Source organism: Mus caroli, unplaced genomic scaffold (genome assembly GCF_978045245.1).
Source record: "Mus caroli unplaced genomic scaffold, Mus_caroli_1 scaffold_7, whole genome shotgun sequence".
Lineage (NCBI taxonomy): Eukaryota > Metazoa > Chordata > Mammalia > Rodentia > Muridae > Mus > Mus caroli.
Window position 1 is genome coordinate 16,857,907 of NW_028227262.1, and position 20,423 is coordinate 16,878,329.

At 34.7% G+C, this 20,423-nt stretch overlaps 3 protein-coding genes across 3 annotated transcripts; all 3 read left to right on the forward strand.

Annotated features, from left to right (window-relative positions):
- The first annotated feature begins 1,313 nt into the window (after positions 1-1,313).
- On the forward strand, positions 1,314-2,243 carry LOC110295849 (taste receptor type 2 member 113). The gene has a single exon (XM_021164211.1). It carries the CDS (start codon positions 1,314-1,316, stop codon positions 2,241-2,243), a length of 930 nt encoding a protein of 309 aa, XP_021019870.1.
- An 8,873-nt stretch (positions 2,244-11,116) lies between these two features.
- LOC110295821 (taste receptor type 2 member 125-like) lies at positions 11,117-12,052 on the forward strand. Its single transcript, XM_021164198.1, has one exon. It carries the CDS (start codon positions 11,117-11,119, stop codon positions 12,050-12,052), a length of 936 nt encoding a protein of 311 aa, XP_021019857.1.
- A 6,542-nt stretch (positions 12,053-18,594) lies between these two features.
- Positions 18,595-19,530, forward strand: LOC110297098 (taste receptor type 2 member 125). The gene has a single exon (XM_021165888.2). It carries the CDS (start codon positions 18,595-18,597, stop codon positions 19,528-19,530), a length of 936 nt encoding a protein of 311 aa, XP_021021547.1.
- Positions 19,531-20,423: the final 893 nt, after the last annotated feature.

Sequence of the window (20,423 nt, forward strand, 5' to 3'; positions counted from 1 at the left end):
GTAAGTTTGCATTTTTGTTTTGTTTTTTTTAGTTTTCTATGTTCTTCTAGAACCTAGGAATATTTCTTATGTTCTACTAAACCTGCATGTAATTATTTGTGGATTCATTCATTTTGCTCAGAATTGTTGAAGGAGACTAGTGATAGTTAGCCCCCCACTCCATACCATTAGGGCTACCCTATATCTTTTTCAGCTACCTTCAATATTTACATTTTTCATGCTACATCAAGAGTTGCAGAGTTTATTTCTTTTCTCTTTGTTCATGTTTTCTCTTTCGCAAAGGAAAAATCCTCTGATCCTGCTCACTGCCTGTGTTGCCTGGTTAGCAAACTATATTGCCTAAATTGGCTCTTATAATGATGACCACAAAATAGATGTGGGTGATAAATAAAATGTGCATGTTGTTCATGCTAATAACAGAATTTTTCTTACTGAGAAAGACAGATCCATAAGCTAAAACAGATTCTTTGTAGATTTATTGATTTACCTCATTGCTTACTTTAAGAGAAGACAAAGAAACTTCTACTGATTTTTACATGGATAGAGCATACAGCTCAATGTCACTGAATATTTACATTTAGTACTTTAATTTGCACCTGAGGGGACTGGCTAAACAATATTTAAAATCAAAACAGTAAATGTGGGTGTGATATATAGTGCTGAGTAAAATAGGAAGCTGATTTTTTTCACTAGAGAAAAGAAATTTTAGCACCATTTAATGTGTCTTTATGTGTTTCAATGGGTATACATGCCTTTATATAAAGTGATAAATAAGTATTATTCTCAGTATTAACCTCTTAAGAAGTCTTGATTTCAGCAAGCTTATTACACAGCAGTTTATACATTAATACTTGAAAAACACATACATGTCTTTGTGTAGCACCTTTTTGAAGAGTCTAATGAACCCTTGTATCTAAGAATTTCTATACACAAGTCCAACTCTTTATTGCTTTTTATATGTTTATTAGAATATAACTTTGTCAAATACTCACTTATCCAGATATTTTAAAATGTTCCAAAGGAAAAAAATTGTATGTTGGCTTACAAAAGCAAGATATTTCCTTCAGCATTACCTAGAGAACATTTTAGAATAATTCAAGCTTGTTAGTCTTTGGATGAATTTCACTTATGTCTATCAATTTAAGATTTTCATATGCGTCATTAAGAAATCTTGATAATTGTTTGTGAGATATCACTTCTGCAATATTTTAATGAAAGTGCACTCATATTTTGAAGGAACAATATGTTTTAAAGGAATATATTAACAAATCTTCAGCAGTTACCTCAGAAGTTTGGGTATTGTTTTACAGAAAATGGTGACTGTTCTACAGAGCACACTTCGAATAGTTTTCAGTATGGAATTCATAATGGGAACCTTAGGAAATGGATTCATTTTTCTGATAGTCTGCATAGACTGGGTCCAAAGAAGAAAAATCTCTTTAGTGGATCAAATTCGCACTGCTCTGGCAATTAGCAGAATCGCTCTAATTTGGTTGGTATTCCTAGATTGCTGGGTGTCTGTTCATTACCCAGAATTACATGAAACTGGTAAGATGTTATCAACGTATTTGATTTCCTGGATGGTGATCAATCATTGTAACTTTTGGCTTACTGCAAACTTGAGCATCCTTTATTTTCTCAAGATAGCCAACTTTTCTAACATTATTTTTCTTTATGTAAAGTTTAGATCTAAAAATGTGGTATTGGTGACCCTGTTAGTGTCTCTATTTTTCTTGTTCTTAAATACTGTAATTATAAAAATATATTCTGATGTGTGTTTTGATAGTGTTCAAAGAAATGTGTCTCAAAATTTCATAATGTATAACCATGAACAAATTTGCAAATTTCTTTCTTTTACTAATCCTATGTTCACATTCATACCCTTTGTTATGTCCACGGTAATGTTTTCTTTGCTCATTTTCTCCCTGTGGAGACATCTGAAGAATATACAGCACACCACCAAAGGATGCAGAGACATCAGCACCACAGTGCACATCAGAGCCTTGCAAACCATCATTGTGTCTGTAGTGCTATACACTATTTTTTTTCTATCATTTTTTGTTAAAGTTTGGAGTTTTGTGTCACCAGAGAGATACCTGATCTTTTTGTTTGTCTGGGCTCTGGGAAATGCTGTGTTTTCTGCTCACCCATTTGTCATGATTTTGGTAAACAGAAGATTGAGATTGGCTTCTCTCTCTCTGATTTCTTGGTTCTGGTACAGGTTTAAAAATATAGAAGTATAGGATCCAAAGACCGCCCAAGGAATCATTTTCCTTATCCTAAAGATAAATCAGGAGACAAGAAATTATCATATATAAAAAGTCATATGTTATATTTTGCCATAAGTATTTGTAAATTAAATAGTCTGTAACAAACTTTTGTTACAATCTTAGATAGAGAATCATATCAATACACACCATGTAAATGCAGATTTCTGTAGTCAAGTTATATGGTCTAAAGATTCAGAGCTAAGATTTACAAATAAAAGAAAAAATGACACATTTGTCTTTCTGGGTCTATGTTACCATACTCAGTATAATATTTCCAATTCCATTCATATACTTGCAAGTTCCATGATATAATCTAAAGTAACCACAGAATCCAGGAAAATAGAAAGAACATGGGATGGGGCAGAGAAGAGTTCTAGAGTTGATATAGGACACAGGTGTTATGGAGTGAAAAAAAATTAAAAGGGAAAAACAATAAAGGGTCTTTTATTGGTGAGAGAGGGAAAGCAGAGTGAAAAATGAAAAACTACTAAATTTTTTTTGAAAAACCCATAGAAAATCATTATTTTATAAGTCTACATATATAAAACTCAAGGAGCATAATCTAATAATCTAACAAAAACTTTAATGCTGTTTGCCAGAGGATTCCAAGAGACTGAAAAAAAGAAAGGGTATTCTCATTGTCTTTGCTCACTACCCTAGTACTTAAGTGATATTCTATTGTTGAAGACACTACACACTTTAGATACACAACTTGTAGGAATCAAGTTAGAATTGTCTTGAAAACTTCCTTTCTTAGAATTAGCTCTCATAGTAACAGAAGGAGCTATCCAATCTACCAAGGGAGAAAAGTACTCAATAGTCCTATCCATATTTAAAGTCTGTGAATCATAGCAACGATTGGCTCAGAAAGATACCCACAGGGGTAGAATATCAACACTGAAATCCTAAGGGTAACAATAAGTTGATTTTAATTGGATTTAAAACCCACTGAAGAGAATAGAACTAAATGCCTAGGTCTGTGACTGGAGAGATCATCTCTGAGAGGAGAGCCTACTATTACCACTCTTTTTTTAAAATTATGTATTTATTTCATTTACATTTCCAATGCTATCCCAAAAGTCCCCCACATGCTCCCCCACCCACTCCCCCACCCACCCACTCCCACTTCTTGGCCCTGGCGTTCCTCTGTACTGAGGCAGATAAAGTTTGCACGACCAATGGGCCTCTCTTTCTACTGATGGTCCACTAGGCCATCTTCTGCTACATATGCAGCTAGAGACACGAGCTCTGGGGGGTACTGGGTAGTTCATATTGTTGTTCCACCTATAGGGTTGCAGTTCCCTTTAGCTCCTTGGTTACTTTCTCTAGCTCCTCCACTGGGGGCCCTGTGATCCATCCAATAGCATCCACTGTGAGCATCCACTTCTGTGTTTGCTAGGCCCCGGCATAGTCTCACAAGAGACAGCTATTCTGGTTCCTTTCAGCAAAATCTATTACCACTCTTTTAAATCACTCTAGTTTCTACCTGTATTCAAAATACTTAGACCCATACATAAATGTACTTTTCATCCCTTATCAAATGAACTTTCTTTTGCAGCAGTTGGAGATTACTTGTGAGATCCACAACTGATCAAAATACAAAAATAAGTGACCTTGAGTTATCTATCCCCAGTTGCATCTACAATGCAACTCCTATACCTAAGGCTCAAGGAACATCACAGAAGAGGTACTAAGAAGATTATAAGATGAAAGGATGGACCATTTAGAGACTGGCGTATCCAGGGATCCTTCCCATAAGCAGCTTCTAAACGCTGACACCATTGCATACACTAGCAAGATTTTGCTGAAAGGACCCAAATATAGCTGTCTCTTGTGAGACGATGCCGGGGCCTAGCAAACACAGGAGTGGATGTTCACAGTCAGCTATTGGATGTATCACAGGGCTCCCAATGGAGAAGCTAGAGAAAGTACCCAAGGAGCTAAAGGGATCTGCAACCCTATTGTCGGAACAACATGATGTACTAACCAGAACCCCGGAGCTCTTGTCTCTAGCTGCATATGTATCGAAAGATGGCCTAGTCGGCCATCATTGGAAAGAGAGGCCCATTGGACTTGCAAACTTTATATGCCCCAATATAGGGGAATGCCAGGGCCAAAAGAATGGGAATGGGTGGGTAGGGAAGTGGGGGGCGCTATGGGGGACTTTTGGGATAGCATTGGAAATGTAACTGAGGAAAATATGTAATAAAAATATTAAAAAAAAAAAAGATTATAAGAGCCAGATAGCCAAGGTACTTCTTGCTTGATAACAGTTTTGGGGTGTGACAGGAAAGCTGCATAGATGAAATCTCAGCAATATGAATGCATAAACAAGACAGGAATGATGACAACATGAGTTGATGTCAATTCTAATGAAGAAAATTTCACATGGCCCCACTCTTAGATGAAGAGCTTCAGGCAGTTGTTGGTGCTGAGATGGGAGGAATCACTTACTCCAAGGATGAATCACCAGATTGGCTATCCAATCCCAAGTGTTCACTGTGTAGTGTGTGTGTGTTTATGGAAGTCATACATTTGAGAGTGGTAGGGGATAGTGGAGGAGTTTCCCTGGCAAGAGGAAGGGATGGAAATAATATGAAGTGCACTTATAGGAAATTATTCAAAATGATTTTAAAAATTACAAAAAGAAATGTCAGTAGTCATATTATGAATTTTATTCATGTATTAATTTAAGAAATACTAAATTGTAAAACAAAATATGCAAATCATAGCTATTTATGAGTCAATTTGAATCATAATTATTAAAGACAAAATGTGGACTATTAAGCTGACAAAAATCTGAATTTTTGTTATAATTGAAGAAGGTGCCTACAAAGTTCTATCACTTATTTGAGTAGCTGTTAGAAATTATTGCCTGTGGGGAAAGAGCAAGTCAATGTTCTTAAGAGCTAGAGCCCCTGAGAGGCTGCCCTGCGCAAATAGATGTCTACACAAAGCTTCAACACAGTAAATGGATTCAGTGTGCTTCCTAAAGATATCCAAGAATTTGGGAGGGAAAATGATAGAGAGATAGGGGACAATTGAAAGGGGGTGTGTGTTTAATGTACACAATATTCTAAAATGTCATATAAGAATTTTTTTACAAGGATTTGGAACCAATTGGAACATATTAGCATTGATGACAGTAGAAATATGAAATGTTTCTGTAAATTTGTTTGTATTTTCTCTTATTATATATAAGTATGAAATTTTCTAGCTGTTTATATACAAAATGTTAATTTGTCTTAAAATATTTAAATCAGTTTATGATTTTTGTTCTTTATTAACTCATCTTTCTTTCATTTTTTTCTTTCTTTATTTTATACTTCCTTTCTTTTGTTTCTTTCATAGTGGTGGACATTGAAACCTGAGGCTCACATAAATGTGAAGGGAGTAGCATTGGCCATAACAGTTTCCATTCCATTCCAAAATGCTATTTCAATATGGGTGTGTGTGTTTTTCAGCAACCTACATAAAGTTATGGTTGTTTTAAATTATATGTCAACATGTAACCCTATTTTGAAAGGCTAGAAAGTAACCATGTTAGTTTTCTGAATGGATTTGAAGGTGTCAACCAGAAGGAATAGAAGACATGTAATAGCTGGAAGATGGGAAGGCATGTTACAAACCATTGTCTTCTGGATGTGGACATCGCATTACTGTTGCAACCCTAAACTCACAGTCATAGTGGTTACATGTATGATTCCTGTAAGACTAAGTCTATCAAAATTCCATGAGGAACCTTGAAAACTGGTCTTTTTCTTGAGGAGCTAGATACAGCAAGTTAATGGTTGCTGTAGTGAGAGTGAGATTTATTCCCCAGTGATATAGCTGCTAATTATTTCTGTGGGTTAATTAGATAATATCCTAACTACAGTTCTACAGACAACCCCAATTAAAGACAGGCAAGTATAAAAACAAGTGGCACGAGGAAGGACCGATTTCAGAAGGGATTAAGCAGGAGATGGAAGAAGATAAATGAATACTAGGAAGGAAAGAATATCACACATCATATAAACTAACACTTATATATAGGCTTGTTAGCATTGATCTTAGAAAAATAATAAAAAATGAGAAAATTATATGCTTTATAGACAGCTGAAAAACTTTAAACAGGTTAAGCCCAAGAAGTTAACTACAAAACAGAGGGAAATATGGCCATGTACACTGTATTTAGTCTTGTTAAGCCATGAGAAACTTAGGGTCCCATAAAGTTTTAGAAAGAATATTTACTTATATCTCATTTTTACCAGCAGATCTCCACAGACTTCTGCTTTTTTCATTCATTGTAGATTTTCTTCTTTATGGTGTTTATTGATTCTTTGAAAAATATATAGGTACTTCCTGGTTAGCATCAGCTGTCATCTTGACATAAACCAGAATTATTCATCAGAGCTTCAGTTGGAATTTGCCTTGATCAGATTGATGTGTGGGCATTATCTGTGGGATATTTTCTTAGTGGACAGTTTATACAAGAAAGCCCATCCTAATGTGGACAAGGCCATTACTGAGTAGGTAAGCCTGGGCTACGTAAAAAATGGTAGCTAAATGTGAACCTGAGGACAAGCTAGTAAACATTCCTTCATGATGTCTGCCTCAGTTCCTTCTTTTCTTTCTACCTTGGCTTGCCTCAGTGAAGAACTGTGACCTGGAAGTGTAAGCCAAATAAATCTTTTCCTCCCCAAGTTACTTCCACCTATGTGCTTCTCACGGCAGAAGGAAACACAAGCTAGAACATGGTTTAGTATTGTTTTTGTTCTTGTTTCCTTAGAGATACTTAAAAAAATAAATAAATAAAACCTGCTCTAATTTAAGAAGTGGGAAAACGTTATCTGAAACCACTTAAAGGGTATATTTTAATATTTATATAGCATGACATGTGTACATGTTATAGCCTAGTAGTTAGTAGTAATCATATAAACATTAAAGTCCTCCAAATATCAATCTATTGTTAGGTAATAATGTCAAAAGAAATCTAAAACACCCCAATAAAAGACTTCTCTAAAATTTCAGATGAGATAATCAAAGGTAAGTGGGTAGTCCAAGATATACATATCTAGTGATTCAAAAGGATCTATAGAATATGAAATTTGAAGCACAATACTAAATGTTTCAATTTCCGGAAATATTTAATAGTTTTTAGGAAATAAGTGAAATGGTTGGGGGTGGAAAAGGTGATGGGATGAACTATAGATGGCTTATCAACAATAAAACTAGGTATCCACTAGAAAAAATATTAGCATTCCTGTTGGTACCTAGAAAAAAGTAGAAGGGTATAAAATAAAAAATAAAGCAAACTTTTAAAGAAATTTTTACATAAATATAATATTTTGTTGAAATTGTTATTCCTAGTAACAATTACCATACCGGTTGCCTGCACCACACTAAATTACATCAACTTGATACATATCTGACACACTGCTATCAAACCTTCCAATCTGGCTTAATTCAAAATATGCAAAAGTTAGGCAAAACAAAACATCAAAATTACAGAAAGAAATATGTCTTCATTTACATGGAAAAAATGAAAATTCAGCTTTTTTCAATATCAGCTATAAAAGACTCTAGCCTATTATGTTGAGATATGTTATACAAACAGGAGTAATTTTAAATTATCTTGTAAATAATAATGCTTTTCCATCAAAGCAATATTTACCTGTCCTTTCAGGATGTCACAGTTTCTCTGATGAACATTTGTCTTAGAATGTAAAAAAAAAAAAAAAAAAAATCAAAATGTTTACTCCACATCCCATAGCATAAAAAAATTAGAATTTATTCCACATGCAGAAATCAGGAACTAGAAGAAATTTAGACCAACTAGGGATAGTGGGCTTGTCCATTCCTACCCATGAACATACAGTAAGTTTTATAGCTCATCTTGACTGGAGCATAATTTTCACTCAAGTAATTACAGAATTTTCTTTTAGAAATCTTGTACATTAATTGCATTGGTAAACTTTACTTACTGAATCATTATGTATCTTCTCAGATGAAACTATCTCAGCTCTTGCCATCTTCAGAATTGGTTGGATTTATGAACTTTTCTTTATGCTTTTATATTTGAGTGTCAGTGTACATGTTTTTGTGTGAGTGTATGCATATATTCAGGTTCCCATGGTGGCCCAAGGCAGCATATCTACCTGGAGCTGTAGTAATAGGATACTGAGAGCCACAAGACATTGGTCCTGAGAAGCACACTTCGATCTCCTGCAAGAGCAGTAAGTATAATTAATTGCTGAAATATCTGTTTTGTCTTGCTTTGTGACTACTAATACAAAAATCTGTTTTATAATTGAAAATAACAAGTACTGTTTCAGCATGCATATCATGAACAGAAGACTCATAATGGCATGCTTTTTATATTTTTCAAATAATACAGTTATTTTCTTATTTATAACTTAAGGATTTTATATTTTATTATTACTGCAGGTTTTTCATGTTACTTTATTTTTTGAAATATTAATTTTATTTATAGTCACTACTTATACATTTATTTTGACAAATTCTTCTTTTTCACTTTAATTTGTACCTAACTACTTTTAGAATTCATTATTGAAATCTTAAGCTCTTAATTGACAAGAAATTTCTATTCTAAATCACATATGGAGACATATATCTGATGAAGATTTAGTGCATAATTAGTTCTTATTTTTGGGAATCATTCTTATTAATAAATTTAATTTTTCTAGAAAAGATTCCCTTTTCTACAGAATAGAATTCAAACCTAAGGTGTTCCCCACCTAGAGTGAAAGTTACTGCAGCAGAGCAATGGAAATTTCAAGGTGAGAGTACATCACTCTAGAGAGACATGCCTGTCTCTTTTCTGAACCACTTGAAGTTTTATGACTCCCACACTTTCCCTCACTCCAGTTGAACACCTCATGTAATCATTTGTTTTTGATTTGTCTTTTCAGTACTACACTCTGGCACCTAAGCTTAGCTGAGCCAGAGTAAGTCTCCTGTGGAGACTCTATTGTTATACTTTTCCTCATTCTTGGAGGTGTTATGTATATGTTGCTCATGGTATTTTATTACTTTGTTTCTTTCTCTCTCTTTTTTTAATCAAAATACACTTTTTTATCAAAATATTTGTCCAGTCTTTGCTAGCATTTATAGCATTTTTTTTGTTTTGTTTTGTGTTCAGACTTTGACTACTATGAATAATGACTGTGTCTTTGTACTTACTTTTCATGCAACACAGAAACATATTATCTTTGATACATCTTATTAGCTCTGCTTCCAACCATAGGGAAGATGTGGGTGAGAGATGATGTGGATACAATTTGAACACTTTGTTAATCTTGGACCTATCAGCCCTATAGTGCAAAGGAGAGTCAGCTATTGAGGGTGAGTCTTGTCTAATGTTAAGATAAATAGATAAAATAAATAAGATTGCAGTATTTTTCATGTGCAAAAGAAATACTCCAATGTTTGCTGAGTATGTGTATTTCATAATGTAAAAATGGAAGGATTGGATTTTTAATTACCTTTATATTTCATAGTTCAGTTGTTGCTCCCCTCCTGGTTCAGCCTCCCATAGTTCCTAATCCCATTCCTTCTCCCTGCAGTTTCCAAGAGAATGTCCTCACCCACAACCACCCCTGCCAAGCCTCGCTACTCCCTGGTTCCTCAAATCTCTCAGGAGTTATGCACACCTTCTCTTACTGAGGCCAGACAGGCAGTCCTCTGCAGTATATGAGTTGGTGGCTCAGACCAGCTCTTGTATGCTGCCTAGTTGATGGCTCAGTGTATGATAGATCTCAGGGGTCTGGGTTAGTTGAACTGCTGTTATTCCTATGAGGTAGTCCTCTTCCTCACCTTCTTCCACTCTTTCCTAATTCAATCACAGGTGTTCCCAACTTCAGTCCATTGGTTGGGTGTAAGTATTTGCCTCTGTCCCTGTTAGCTGCTTTTGGGGCCTCTAGGAGGACAGCCATGATAGGCTCCTATCTATAAGCACACCACAGCATCAATAAAAGTGTCAGGCCTTGGAGCATCTCCTAGAGCTGGATCCCGTTTGGGCCAATCACTGGACCTCTTTAACCTCATCTTCTTTTCCATTTTTGTCCCTGCAGTTCTTTCACACAGGAATGATTCTGAGTCAGATTTTTTGACTGTGGGATGGCAACTCCATCCCTCCACTTGATGCCCTGTCTTTCCACTGGTTGTGGACTTTACAAGTTCCCTCTTCCCACTGTTGGGAATTCATTCTAAGTTCCCTCCCTTTGAGTCCTGAGAGACTCTCACCTCTTGAATTTCTGGTACATTTTAGAGGGTCCTCCCACCTTCTACAAGTTCTCAATCTGTAGACCTGGCAAAAGACCTATGTATACCAGACTGGCCTCAAATATTGAAATTTATCTACCACTGCCTCTTGTAAACAGAAATTAAATTGTGCATCAACATACCCCAACCCATCTGATAATATTGTCCTTGATAGAATTGTTCAAATGTTGTAATATTAGTAGTAATTAAAATAGCTGATCATAATGATATGCATAGTAGTAGAAAAGCCAAAAAATATAAATAATATATTTTGCTTGCATAGTTGCTCATGAAAGGCCAGCCTTTCCTGTATTATCAACAACTGCAAAAGACTCTAGTCTATTGTGTATAAGGCATCTAATATGTAGACAAAGCTTAGCTAGAATGTGTGGAAAAATACAAGATATTCATGAGGAAAACTATGAAATCAGCGATTAGAATATCTCTAATTTTTCTTGATTTACATTGGTGGTGTGAGATTTCAAAGAAAAACTCTTTCTGATTTTTCATTTATCAAATATACATAGCATCTTAGATGAATATAGTGATAAGTAACAGACTGTGGGATTCTCTTACAGACCATGGCTGCTATCATACAGATCATATTTGCAACCATTTTCATTTTGGAATTTCTCTTTGGGAACCTTTTAAATGGATTCATAGCACTGGTGAATTTTGTCAACTGGGTTCAGAGAAGAACAATTTCTCCAGTGGATCAAATCATCACTGCCCTTACAATTTCCCGACTTGTTCAGCTCTGGCTTGTACAAATAAATATATTGATTTTCCTTATTCACCAAGTAAAAATGACAGAAATAGTTGTAAGAGTGATCAATATTGCCTGGGTTGTTACCAATCACTTTAATCTTTGGATATCTACCAAACTCAGTATTTTTTACCTTCTGAAGATAGTCAATTTTTCAAGTTCAATTTTTCTTTACTTAAAATGGAGAACTAGGCATGTGGTTTCAGTAACCCTGATGATGTCCCTCGCCTTCTTGGTTTTGAACATCATAGTCATCAATACCCATATTGATGTCTGGGTTGAACTGAATGTAAGAATCATGCCTTATAATTTTAGTTCAAGGAACTCTACTTTATTTCTCAAACATCTTTTATTCACCAACTCTATATTTGCAAGCATCCCCTTTGCTGTATCACTGGTAGCTTTTTTCCTGTTAATTTTCTCTTTGTGGAAACATGAAAAGAAGATGTGTAACAATGCCAGGGGTTCCAGAGACTCCAACACCAAGGCCCACATTAAAGCCTTAAAGACTGGCCTTGCTTTCCTTTCTCTTTATGCCATATTTTTACTTTCTCTTGTTATAAATGTTTGCAGCATTGAATTACAGGAGAATTATATGATTTTTTTATTTAGCCTATTTACTGGAATAGCTTTTTCTTTATTCCACTCCTATATCCTGATTCTGGGAAACACTAAATTGAGACAGGCTTCTCTTTCTGTGCTGTGGTGGATGAGGTGCAGGCCCAAAGATGTAAGATCCTCTGGTTCCTAGTAAGGTTTGTATCATCATGCATATTCTAAAGCAGAGACAATTTCTAAGAAATACTTTCATGTTTACCTTTGTTTATATTTATAATATTTTCTTGTTTACAATATTATTATATCATATTTATAAAAGTACATTTGGAATCAGCATTATCCAAATATGCTACAATCAAAGTGTGATCTTTATAAAATACAGTAATTTTATCACCACTATGACAGTAAAAATTAAGGTTCCCAGAAGAAAAAAGCTTCATCTCTGTCCAAGATTCTACTTAAAGTTTATTTATTTATTAAAATTTCTTTGATTGTGATCAATTGAAGTCTTACAGAATCAGAGTTGTGTTGTTAGGAGATACCTCCCTTCCAGTTAATAGCTATTTTTCTGTGTCTTACCTAACATCATTTAGACGAACAGGTAAAGTCTCTGTAATATATTCTAAGAATAGGGATTTTTCCAAACCAAAAGCTAAAAACCTATCATCAAGTATCATCCAAAAACTCCACAGACTGTTTCATTGTTTAGTCTAACTTGTCTACCTGTGGTCTCTAGCAGTGTATTTGACAAATAACATAGGATATGACTTTTTGTTTCATTTAGTTATGTGATTATTTGCACCTTCTGTACTATCTCAGTGTTGGAACACATATTTCAACATTCTGAATACACATTCTTTGTGTGTAGTTACCATATTTGTCTTAATAAACTACCATTCATTCTATCTGATTGTATAGCTTCACTTCCATCAGTAATAGTTTTTCCAAGATTTTAAACTGAGACTCTAAGAAAGACATATTGTTTATGTAAGTGAGATATAGCTATTATATAAATTTATAATTTTAGATAAATTTAAAATAATTGCAATGAAGGTGTGCTTAAAGTTGTACATTAAAAATTAAGATGCAAACCTGCTTTAGAAATCAGAGCTCCCAACTCTTTACTCCAAATATAAGATTCAATTAAGAAATCCTTCAGGTCTGTGGGGGCTGGCTTATTGATATTTTATACCTTTATCATTATATTTAATATAGTGAATCATATATATATATGTATGTATAGTTTTCTAATAGAGATCAATGAATGTATGATAATTTATATTATTATGTACTCATATATGTAAACAGGATTAGCAGAAACACATTATGATATGAAAAAGAAATTTACATAATTTTAGTGATCAATATATAACATTAGCTTTTCTTATAAGGATATATTATTGGTATAGCTGTCATGGAAAACTGGAGGTAAAAAATTTAATAAACTGTATAAAAATTGTAAATACATTGAATTTATGGAGATAAGGCAAAGGCATTCCTTTTCCCTGGCCTTATTTCCTGTCTTCTAAGTTGTTAACACTTCAGTAAAACATTTCATTTTCTGTATTTTGGAAATGAAGTTTTATTTATTTATCTCATTTTTTTCAAAAGAAATCAATCATACTGCGTTTTTGTTCAGTGTAGTTCTCATATGCCTAGTTTATGTTGCCTGAATTTGCTCTTTTTGCCCTCACTCTTATCAATTCTTTGAGGATATCTCACAGTGTGTCTCTTTTACAAAAGGAGTCATTGTTATCTCTCACAAGGTGTGCAGAGGGATGAGATCAATCATTCCCTTTCCTCCTCCAGCAGGCATAGCACCAGCATGCACTAAGAAAGCTAGCCAAGAGAATGAATTTTCTAACTGAATATCATGTTCTACAACTTAAATGTGTGGAGCCTTTCAAAATAGGGCTGGTTTCTTCTCTCTTCCAGTGGAAGTGGGGAAGGAGGGAGGGACCTGGGAGGGAAAGTGAACTGGGTGGAGGGGTGAATGAGGTGGAGAAGGAAACCTGCTCTGGTATTGGGTGAGGGGAAAGGACTGAAGACCTGAAAGCCAGCAGAAAGAATGGAAACAGGCAACCTCAGGAAATAGGAGGTTGGGGGGACTCTCCAAAATGTACCAGAGACATGGGAAGTAAGAGACTGTCAGGAATCAAAGGGAGGGACCTTAGATGAAATGCCTGACATCACTGAAAGGGAACTTACAGAGCCCATCTCCAGCAGGAAGACAGGGCATCAAGTGAGGGATGGGGTTGCCATCCAACAGTCACTCTCTGACCTATAATTGTTCCTGTCTGAAAGAAGTACAGGGATGGAAGTGAAGAGGAGCCTGAGATCCAGCAACAGGCCCAAAGTGGGATCCAGCTCAAGGGGAGGTCCCAAGGCCTGACACTATTACTCAGGCTATGGAGCACTCCCATAAAGGGACCTATCATGACTGCCCTCTTAAAGACCCAACAAGCAGCTAAAAGAGTCAGAGGCAGATATTTGTACCCAACCAATGGACAGAAGTAGCTGACACCTGTTGTTCAATTAGAGAAGGCCGAAAGAAGCTGAGGAGAAGGTCGATCCTCTAGGAGGACCAGCAGTCTCAATTAATCTGGACCCTGGCGATCTCTCAAACACTGGATCACCAAAGAGACAGCATACACCAGCTGATATGAGGCCACCAACACACATACAGTAGAGGACGTCTGGGTCTGTGTTCATTTAGTGAAGATGCACGTAACCGTCAAGAGACTGGAGGCTCCAAGTTGTTTTAGAGGTCAGATGGGTTGGGGGTGGGGACATCCACGTGGAGACAGGAAAGGTGGTCAAGAGGATGTGGAGCAGTTGGAGGGTGGACGAGAGGGTGGGAAATGGAATGTGGAGTGTAAAAAATAAAGTAATTAAAAAAAAATAGGAGCTGAGCTTACCAACAAGTTCTAGAGGATAGGCAAAAGTATTGGCATACATCTGTAATATTGAGGAAGCATTTCATGGGGCTCACTTGCCAACAACTTCAAAAGTGGCAGCCCAATCCTGGCCCTGGGATTTTTATTTAGTTCTTGTGGGATCTAGTTACTGACATTGTGGCCTCATTATAGGATGTCTCTAGACCAGTAGTTCTCAACCCTCCTAATTCTCTGACCCTTTAATACAATACACTTCCCATATTGTGGTGACCCCTTAACCATAAAATTATTTGCATTGCCATTTTAAATCTGTAATCTTGCCCCTGTATGAGTCATAATGTAAACACGTGTGTTTTTCATTGGGGTCTTAGGTGACCTCCAAGATACAGATTGAGAATCAATGATCTAGACTCTTATTGTATGTGTACAGTTGCATATTTGAAGAAACATTAATACTATTATGTTTCTATGTGGCTTTTTAAAAAATGTATTTAGCTTCATTTATCCCTCTCTGTATTCCCTTTACTACCCTCCTCTGCCTCTCCCCATTTAATCATTTTTGTTGTACTATTTCCAGTCCTTTAGATCAGTGCATTCTGTGTCTCCTTCTTTGAAAACCCACGCTCTTAGCTCTTTATTAATTTTGGAAATATAATCTGAGCGAGGGCTTTAAAACAAAATGTGGATGCTTAAATAGACACTGAAATAGGGAACTGTAAAATGTCTGTGAGAAGTTAATTTGTATACAGAGTAATTAGTGTTCACGTGACTGCCTGTGATACTTTTCTTTTGTAGAAGCTGAAGTCCTAATGATTTAAAAGGCTTACTTAGCAGTGAGTAAAAACGACAAGGGTCAGTACATAAGTTAAACACTGGCAGAGAGCTATTTTCTTTAAGTTTACATGAAACATTAATGGGAAAACTATGAATTCACACACATATAAAATCGTTAGAAAAAAAAATGTAACCGGACATGTAATTTCAGTACATATTTTACAGGGCTTTTTTTGTTTCTTATACTTAAAGTTTAATTTTTACATGATAATCTAGCTAGTGTTTTTGTTAGTTTGGTGAAGTAGAATTGAGTTGCCTTATTAAACTTTTACACTGACTTTGTGTTTTAAGTTTTAAACTTATTTTTTTAAGATAAAATACCATATCATCTACATCTAAATATAATGACTGCTATATCTTCTTGCCAATTATTTATGAATTTTAGTGTAGATTTATATAATGAATATTTTGAATGATCAAAATGCTTAGTAATTGTGGTGTAAGCTGGCATTTTTGTTTGTAATTTAAGAACATACTAGTTTTTCATCAGAAATTGTAATACTAACTCTAGTTTTGGAATAAAGTTGATAAAATTATCGCCACAACAAATCTTTCTTGTCTTTTCTAATAAAATATACTACAAGTACTTAGTATGTACTGTTTTCTTAGAAGATTTTACATTAATTCTCTGCGGCTAGGTTGAAACAATGATACAAGTTAATACAACATTTTAAGTGTTGCCTTTTTGTTTTCTACATTTGATTCTTGCATATCAGAAGCTATTAACAAAAATGTAACAAAATCAAGATAATCTATAATGGCTAGTGAGAATTTGAAACTTAAAGGAATGTAGAATAATCAGAAGCCAAGCCTCCAGGTGGGCCCACTTGAAACAGGTTATCTATATGTCTATAGGGAATCATCTTGAATATGTTAATTGGAGAAAGAAGACTGATTCCATCTAGATCCCAGGTTGAGACTGGGCTACACACACACACACACACACACACACATACAGAGAGAGAGAGAGAGAGAGAGAGAGAGAGAGAGAGAGAGAGAGAGAGAGAGAATGTGAAACAAAGAGATATAGGGGAAGCAGAAAAGCAGTGAACATTCTCTGCCCTCTGCTTCCTGACTGGAAATTTGATGTGACTGCTTAAAGCTTCAGCTACCCTGAATTCTCTGTCATTGAACTGTAAGCCAAAATAAACTTTTGTTATTGTTGCTATAACTTGATTTTATCAGTGTATTTTATCTTAGAAATGAAAAAAGAAACTACAATAAAATAAAAAAATATTAACAATGAAAATAGTCTTCTATTATGGTTTCTACACTCCATACTCAGTTCATCTGAAACTTTATCACACATTCCATTTGAATACACAACACTGAAAACTTCATCCAGTTTAGGCAATCTGAAACTTAAAACATAAAAATTATTGAGGTTTTTTTTTTTTTTATGTCAGGACTCAACTATTTAAAGCATACACAAGGTTATTGGATAAAACTCATTGCTTTGATCTTTTCCCTTTAAGTTAACATCAGAAATCAACTTTTCCATACCACATACCTTTCCAATTGTTTCATTTTCAGAATACAAAACATCACTGAACACTGTTTTATGAACCTAATCCATAAAACTGTTGCTTTACTCCAGTCAGTCTGTGGTCTTCAAGAACATCAATGAATATCTACTACCAACTCAGAGGCATATGTCATAGTACCTTTCAATATCATGGATTAAGTTTTCATGTGTACTAGAAAATTTCCTTTGTCTTTTATATCCTTGTCCATTTAGCCTTCTTCTCAAGTCTCAGCTAAACTTTCACTCTTCTAAAAAAAGAAAAAAAAACTTAAGCAAACCAAATTTTACTTTACAATCTAATCAGTTATGGTAATCTTTCTGCTGGTTTCATACATTGTATCTCTGGTAAACACAGCTAAGTATACGCTGTAAAGCTAAATAGGTTAAATAGAATGAAACCATTGTGGATATTAATCTGGTGAATGTCTTTTAGGTCTTGTTGGTTCTGCGGGAAAATTGAAATTTAATCTTGGATTACAGTGATAGCAACACTCACTCTTATTCTCCCATGGTCATGTTTTTATTCTAGGGGAGGATATAGAAGTTGAGAAGTGACCTCTTATACAGTATGTCAAAATGAAATGGTTGATTCTCTAATCTTGGACGCTGCTGTGCCTCAATCTTAGTATCTCATCTTTTTATATGATCTTTGGGAATGAGCGGCATCACCTCAGTGAACCACAATGTGTATCTACTCATTTCCCTGTACAAGGAATCCATTACCCATGTTAAACAGCTTAATGTGCACGTTGAAACAATTTCTGATCACTTAACTATAAAGAGTGAGCTCAATGCATGATTAAGTTAAGTAAAAAGAAGAAAATCTTTATCAATAAAATTGGGAAAAAGGATTTAGATCTCAATTAAGTGTATGGTTATATAACAGTATGTATAGACATTTTCTATTGTAAGTGGTAAAGTTGTATTATTCTTAATATTATGTATTTAAGGAATAATCTCCTATAAGTGATATCAGATAAGTCATAATTTGTAAAAGAGCTTTGGTGATAGGTCCTTACAGTATTAGTCTAAACTGTTTAAACTGTCTTCAATATTTGAGAATTCTCATATTCTGATATTTTTGTTGCTTTCTAAATGTCTTAGAATGTTTTGAATATTTCTCGCACAGAACTCAAATTGTCAATTAAAATATGTAAAGAAGGGAAAACTAGAAAACCAATGCAAATCAACAGGCCTTTATTTACATTTCAGCATTGAGGTTCCAGCCTTTCCCTCATTATCACTGGCAGCAGATTCCAGGCTACTATAGGACACACAGAATCTGGATGTAACTCAGTGGGACCATGTCAATAAGTAATACTTATGTAGATACAGCTACATTCACCTACATTGGTAAATCTTGCTTGTCATTATATTTGGAGCTTTAGAAGAATATTATGAATTTCTAAAAAAAATATCCGAATTGAATACAGTAACCAATTCTTCAGTGACTACACAAATCAAGCTATTCTCTTATGGATGATGGGTATTGCCATAGATATCTTATGGGCAGTTATTATCACTGTGCAATTCATAATTGGGAATGTTGCAAATGGATTCATAGCATTGGTGAACATCATAGACTGGGTGAAGAGAAGAAAAATCTCTTTAGTGGATAAGATCATTACCGCTTTGGCAACCTCTAGGATTTATCTGCTATGGTCTACATTCTTAATTACACTAATATCTTCACTGGATCCAGATATTAAGATGGTTGTGAAAATCATTAGAATAAACAATAACACCTGGATTATTGCAAATCATTTCAGCGTTTGGCTTGCTACATGTCTCAGCATCTTTTATTTTCTCAAGATAGCCAATTTTTCTAACTATATTTTTCTCTACTTAAGGTGGAGATTTAAGAAGGTGGTTTTGGTGACATTGCTAATCTCTCTTTTCTTCCTGCTTTTTAATATTTTACTAATGAACATACATATTGATATCTGGAGTGATAAATCCAAAAGAAACCTTTCTTTTAGTGTCAGATCAAATAATTGCACTCAATTTTTCAGACTTGTTCTTTTAATCAACACAATGTTCACATCCATCCCCTTCACTGTGTCCCTGTTGTCTTTTATGCTTCTCATCTTCTCCCTGTGGAGACACCTAAAAACCATGCAATACCATGCAAAAGGCTCTGAAGACACCAGCACAGCTGCACATATAAAGGCCTTGCACATGGTAGTGACCTTTCTCCTCTTCTACACAGTTTTCTTTTTGTCTCTTGCCATACAATTTTGGACCTCTGGGTCTCAAGAGAAAAACAACCTGTTTTATGCCACAATTATAATTACTTTCCCTTCAGTCCATTCATGTATCCTGGTTCTGAGAAACAGCAAGCTGAGGCAGGCATCGCTTTTGGTGCTGTGGTGTCTGCTCTGCAAGTCCAAAGATGTACGGATGTTGGTTCCCTGAAATACTTTGTCGGTGTTCTTTAGTAGTGAAGAAGAAAATAGCTTAGTGAAGAAAATTCTTGTTCATTACTAAAGTATACTTTCAAGTTTATGTATCTTATGTTGCTTTGTTTACTATTTGTGTTTAGGATCAATCCTATCTAAACATTTTAGAACTTTATCTGGATATATTCACACGGTTGTAATAATATCATTTTACAAAGAAGTATATGATTCCTTATGTAAGGTGACATAATTTACTAGCATTCAGAAACCTAAGGGAGATTTTTTGAAGTGGTTATTTTATAAAATATAAAACATTGGTGAATATGCATGCAAATGAGATAGAGCAAAAATAGTACTGTGCAATTTTATACTCATAAAAATAAATTCAAATCTAGAAAATAAGCAAAATTTATATTAGCAATTAGAAATTACATGGAGACATTCAAATAAAATGTCAGTAAAATCATCTCAGAACCGTGATTATGTTTTAATTCAATTATACTGTGAATATTATTAGTTTGTAATGTAGAATACTTGGACCATAGAGAACACAATTCAGAATATGTAATTTACATTTGAAAATATATTACACATTTCTTGATAGTTGTCTGTCAGAAATAACATTCCACTTTAATTTTACTGCTACAGAATAAGAAATCTGTGACAATGAAATTCTGTTTATTGAATATAACACTGAGATCTTGTGGTTTTGCTTTGCTTTATCCTATCCGGTACCATCAGTATTTTACTACAGTGAGCATCCTGATCGTCATATGAAGAGAATTTAATCACATGAAGTTAATAAAATGATGACATTAATTGTGGTAGTATGCAACCACTTTCTGATTGATTTTACTATCTAACACAGGTGATGGAATTCAAGCCAATGTTAAATGAATTAAATATAGA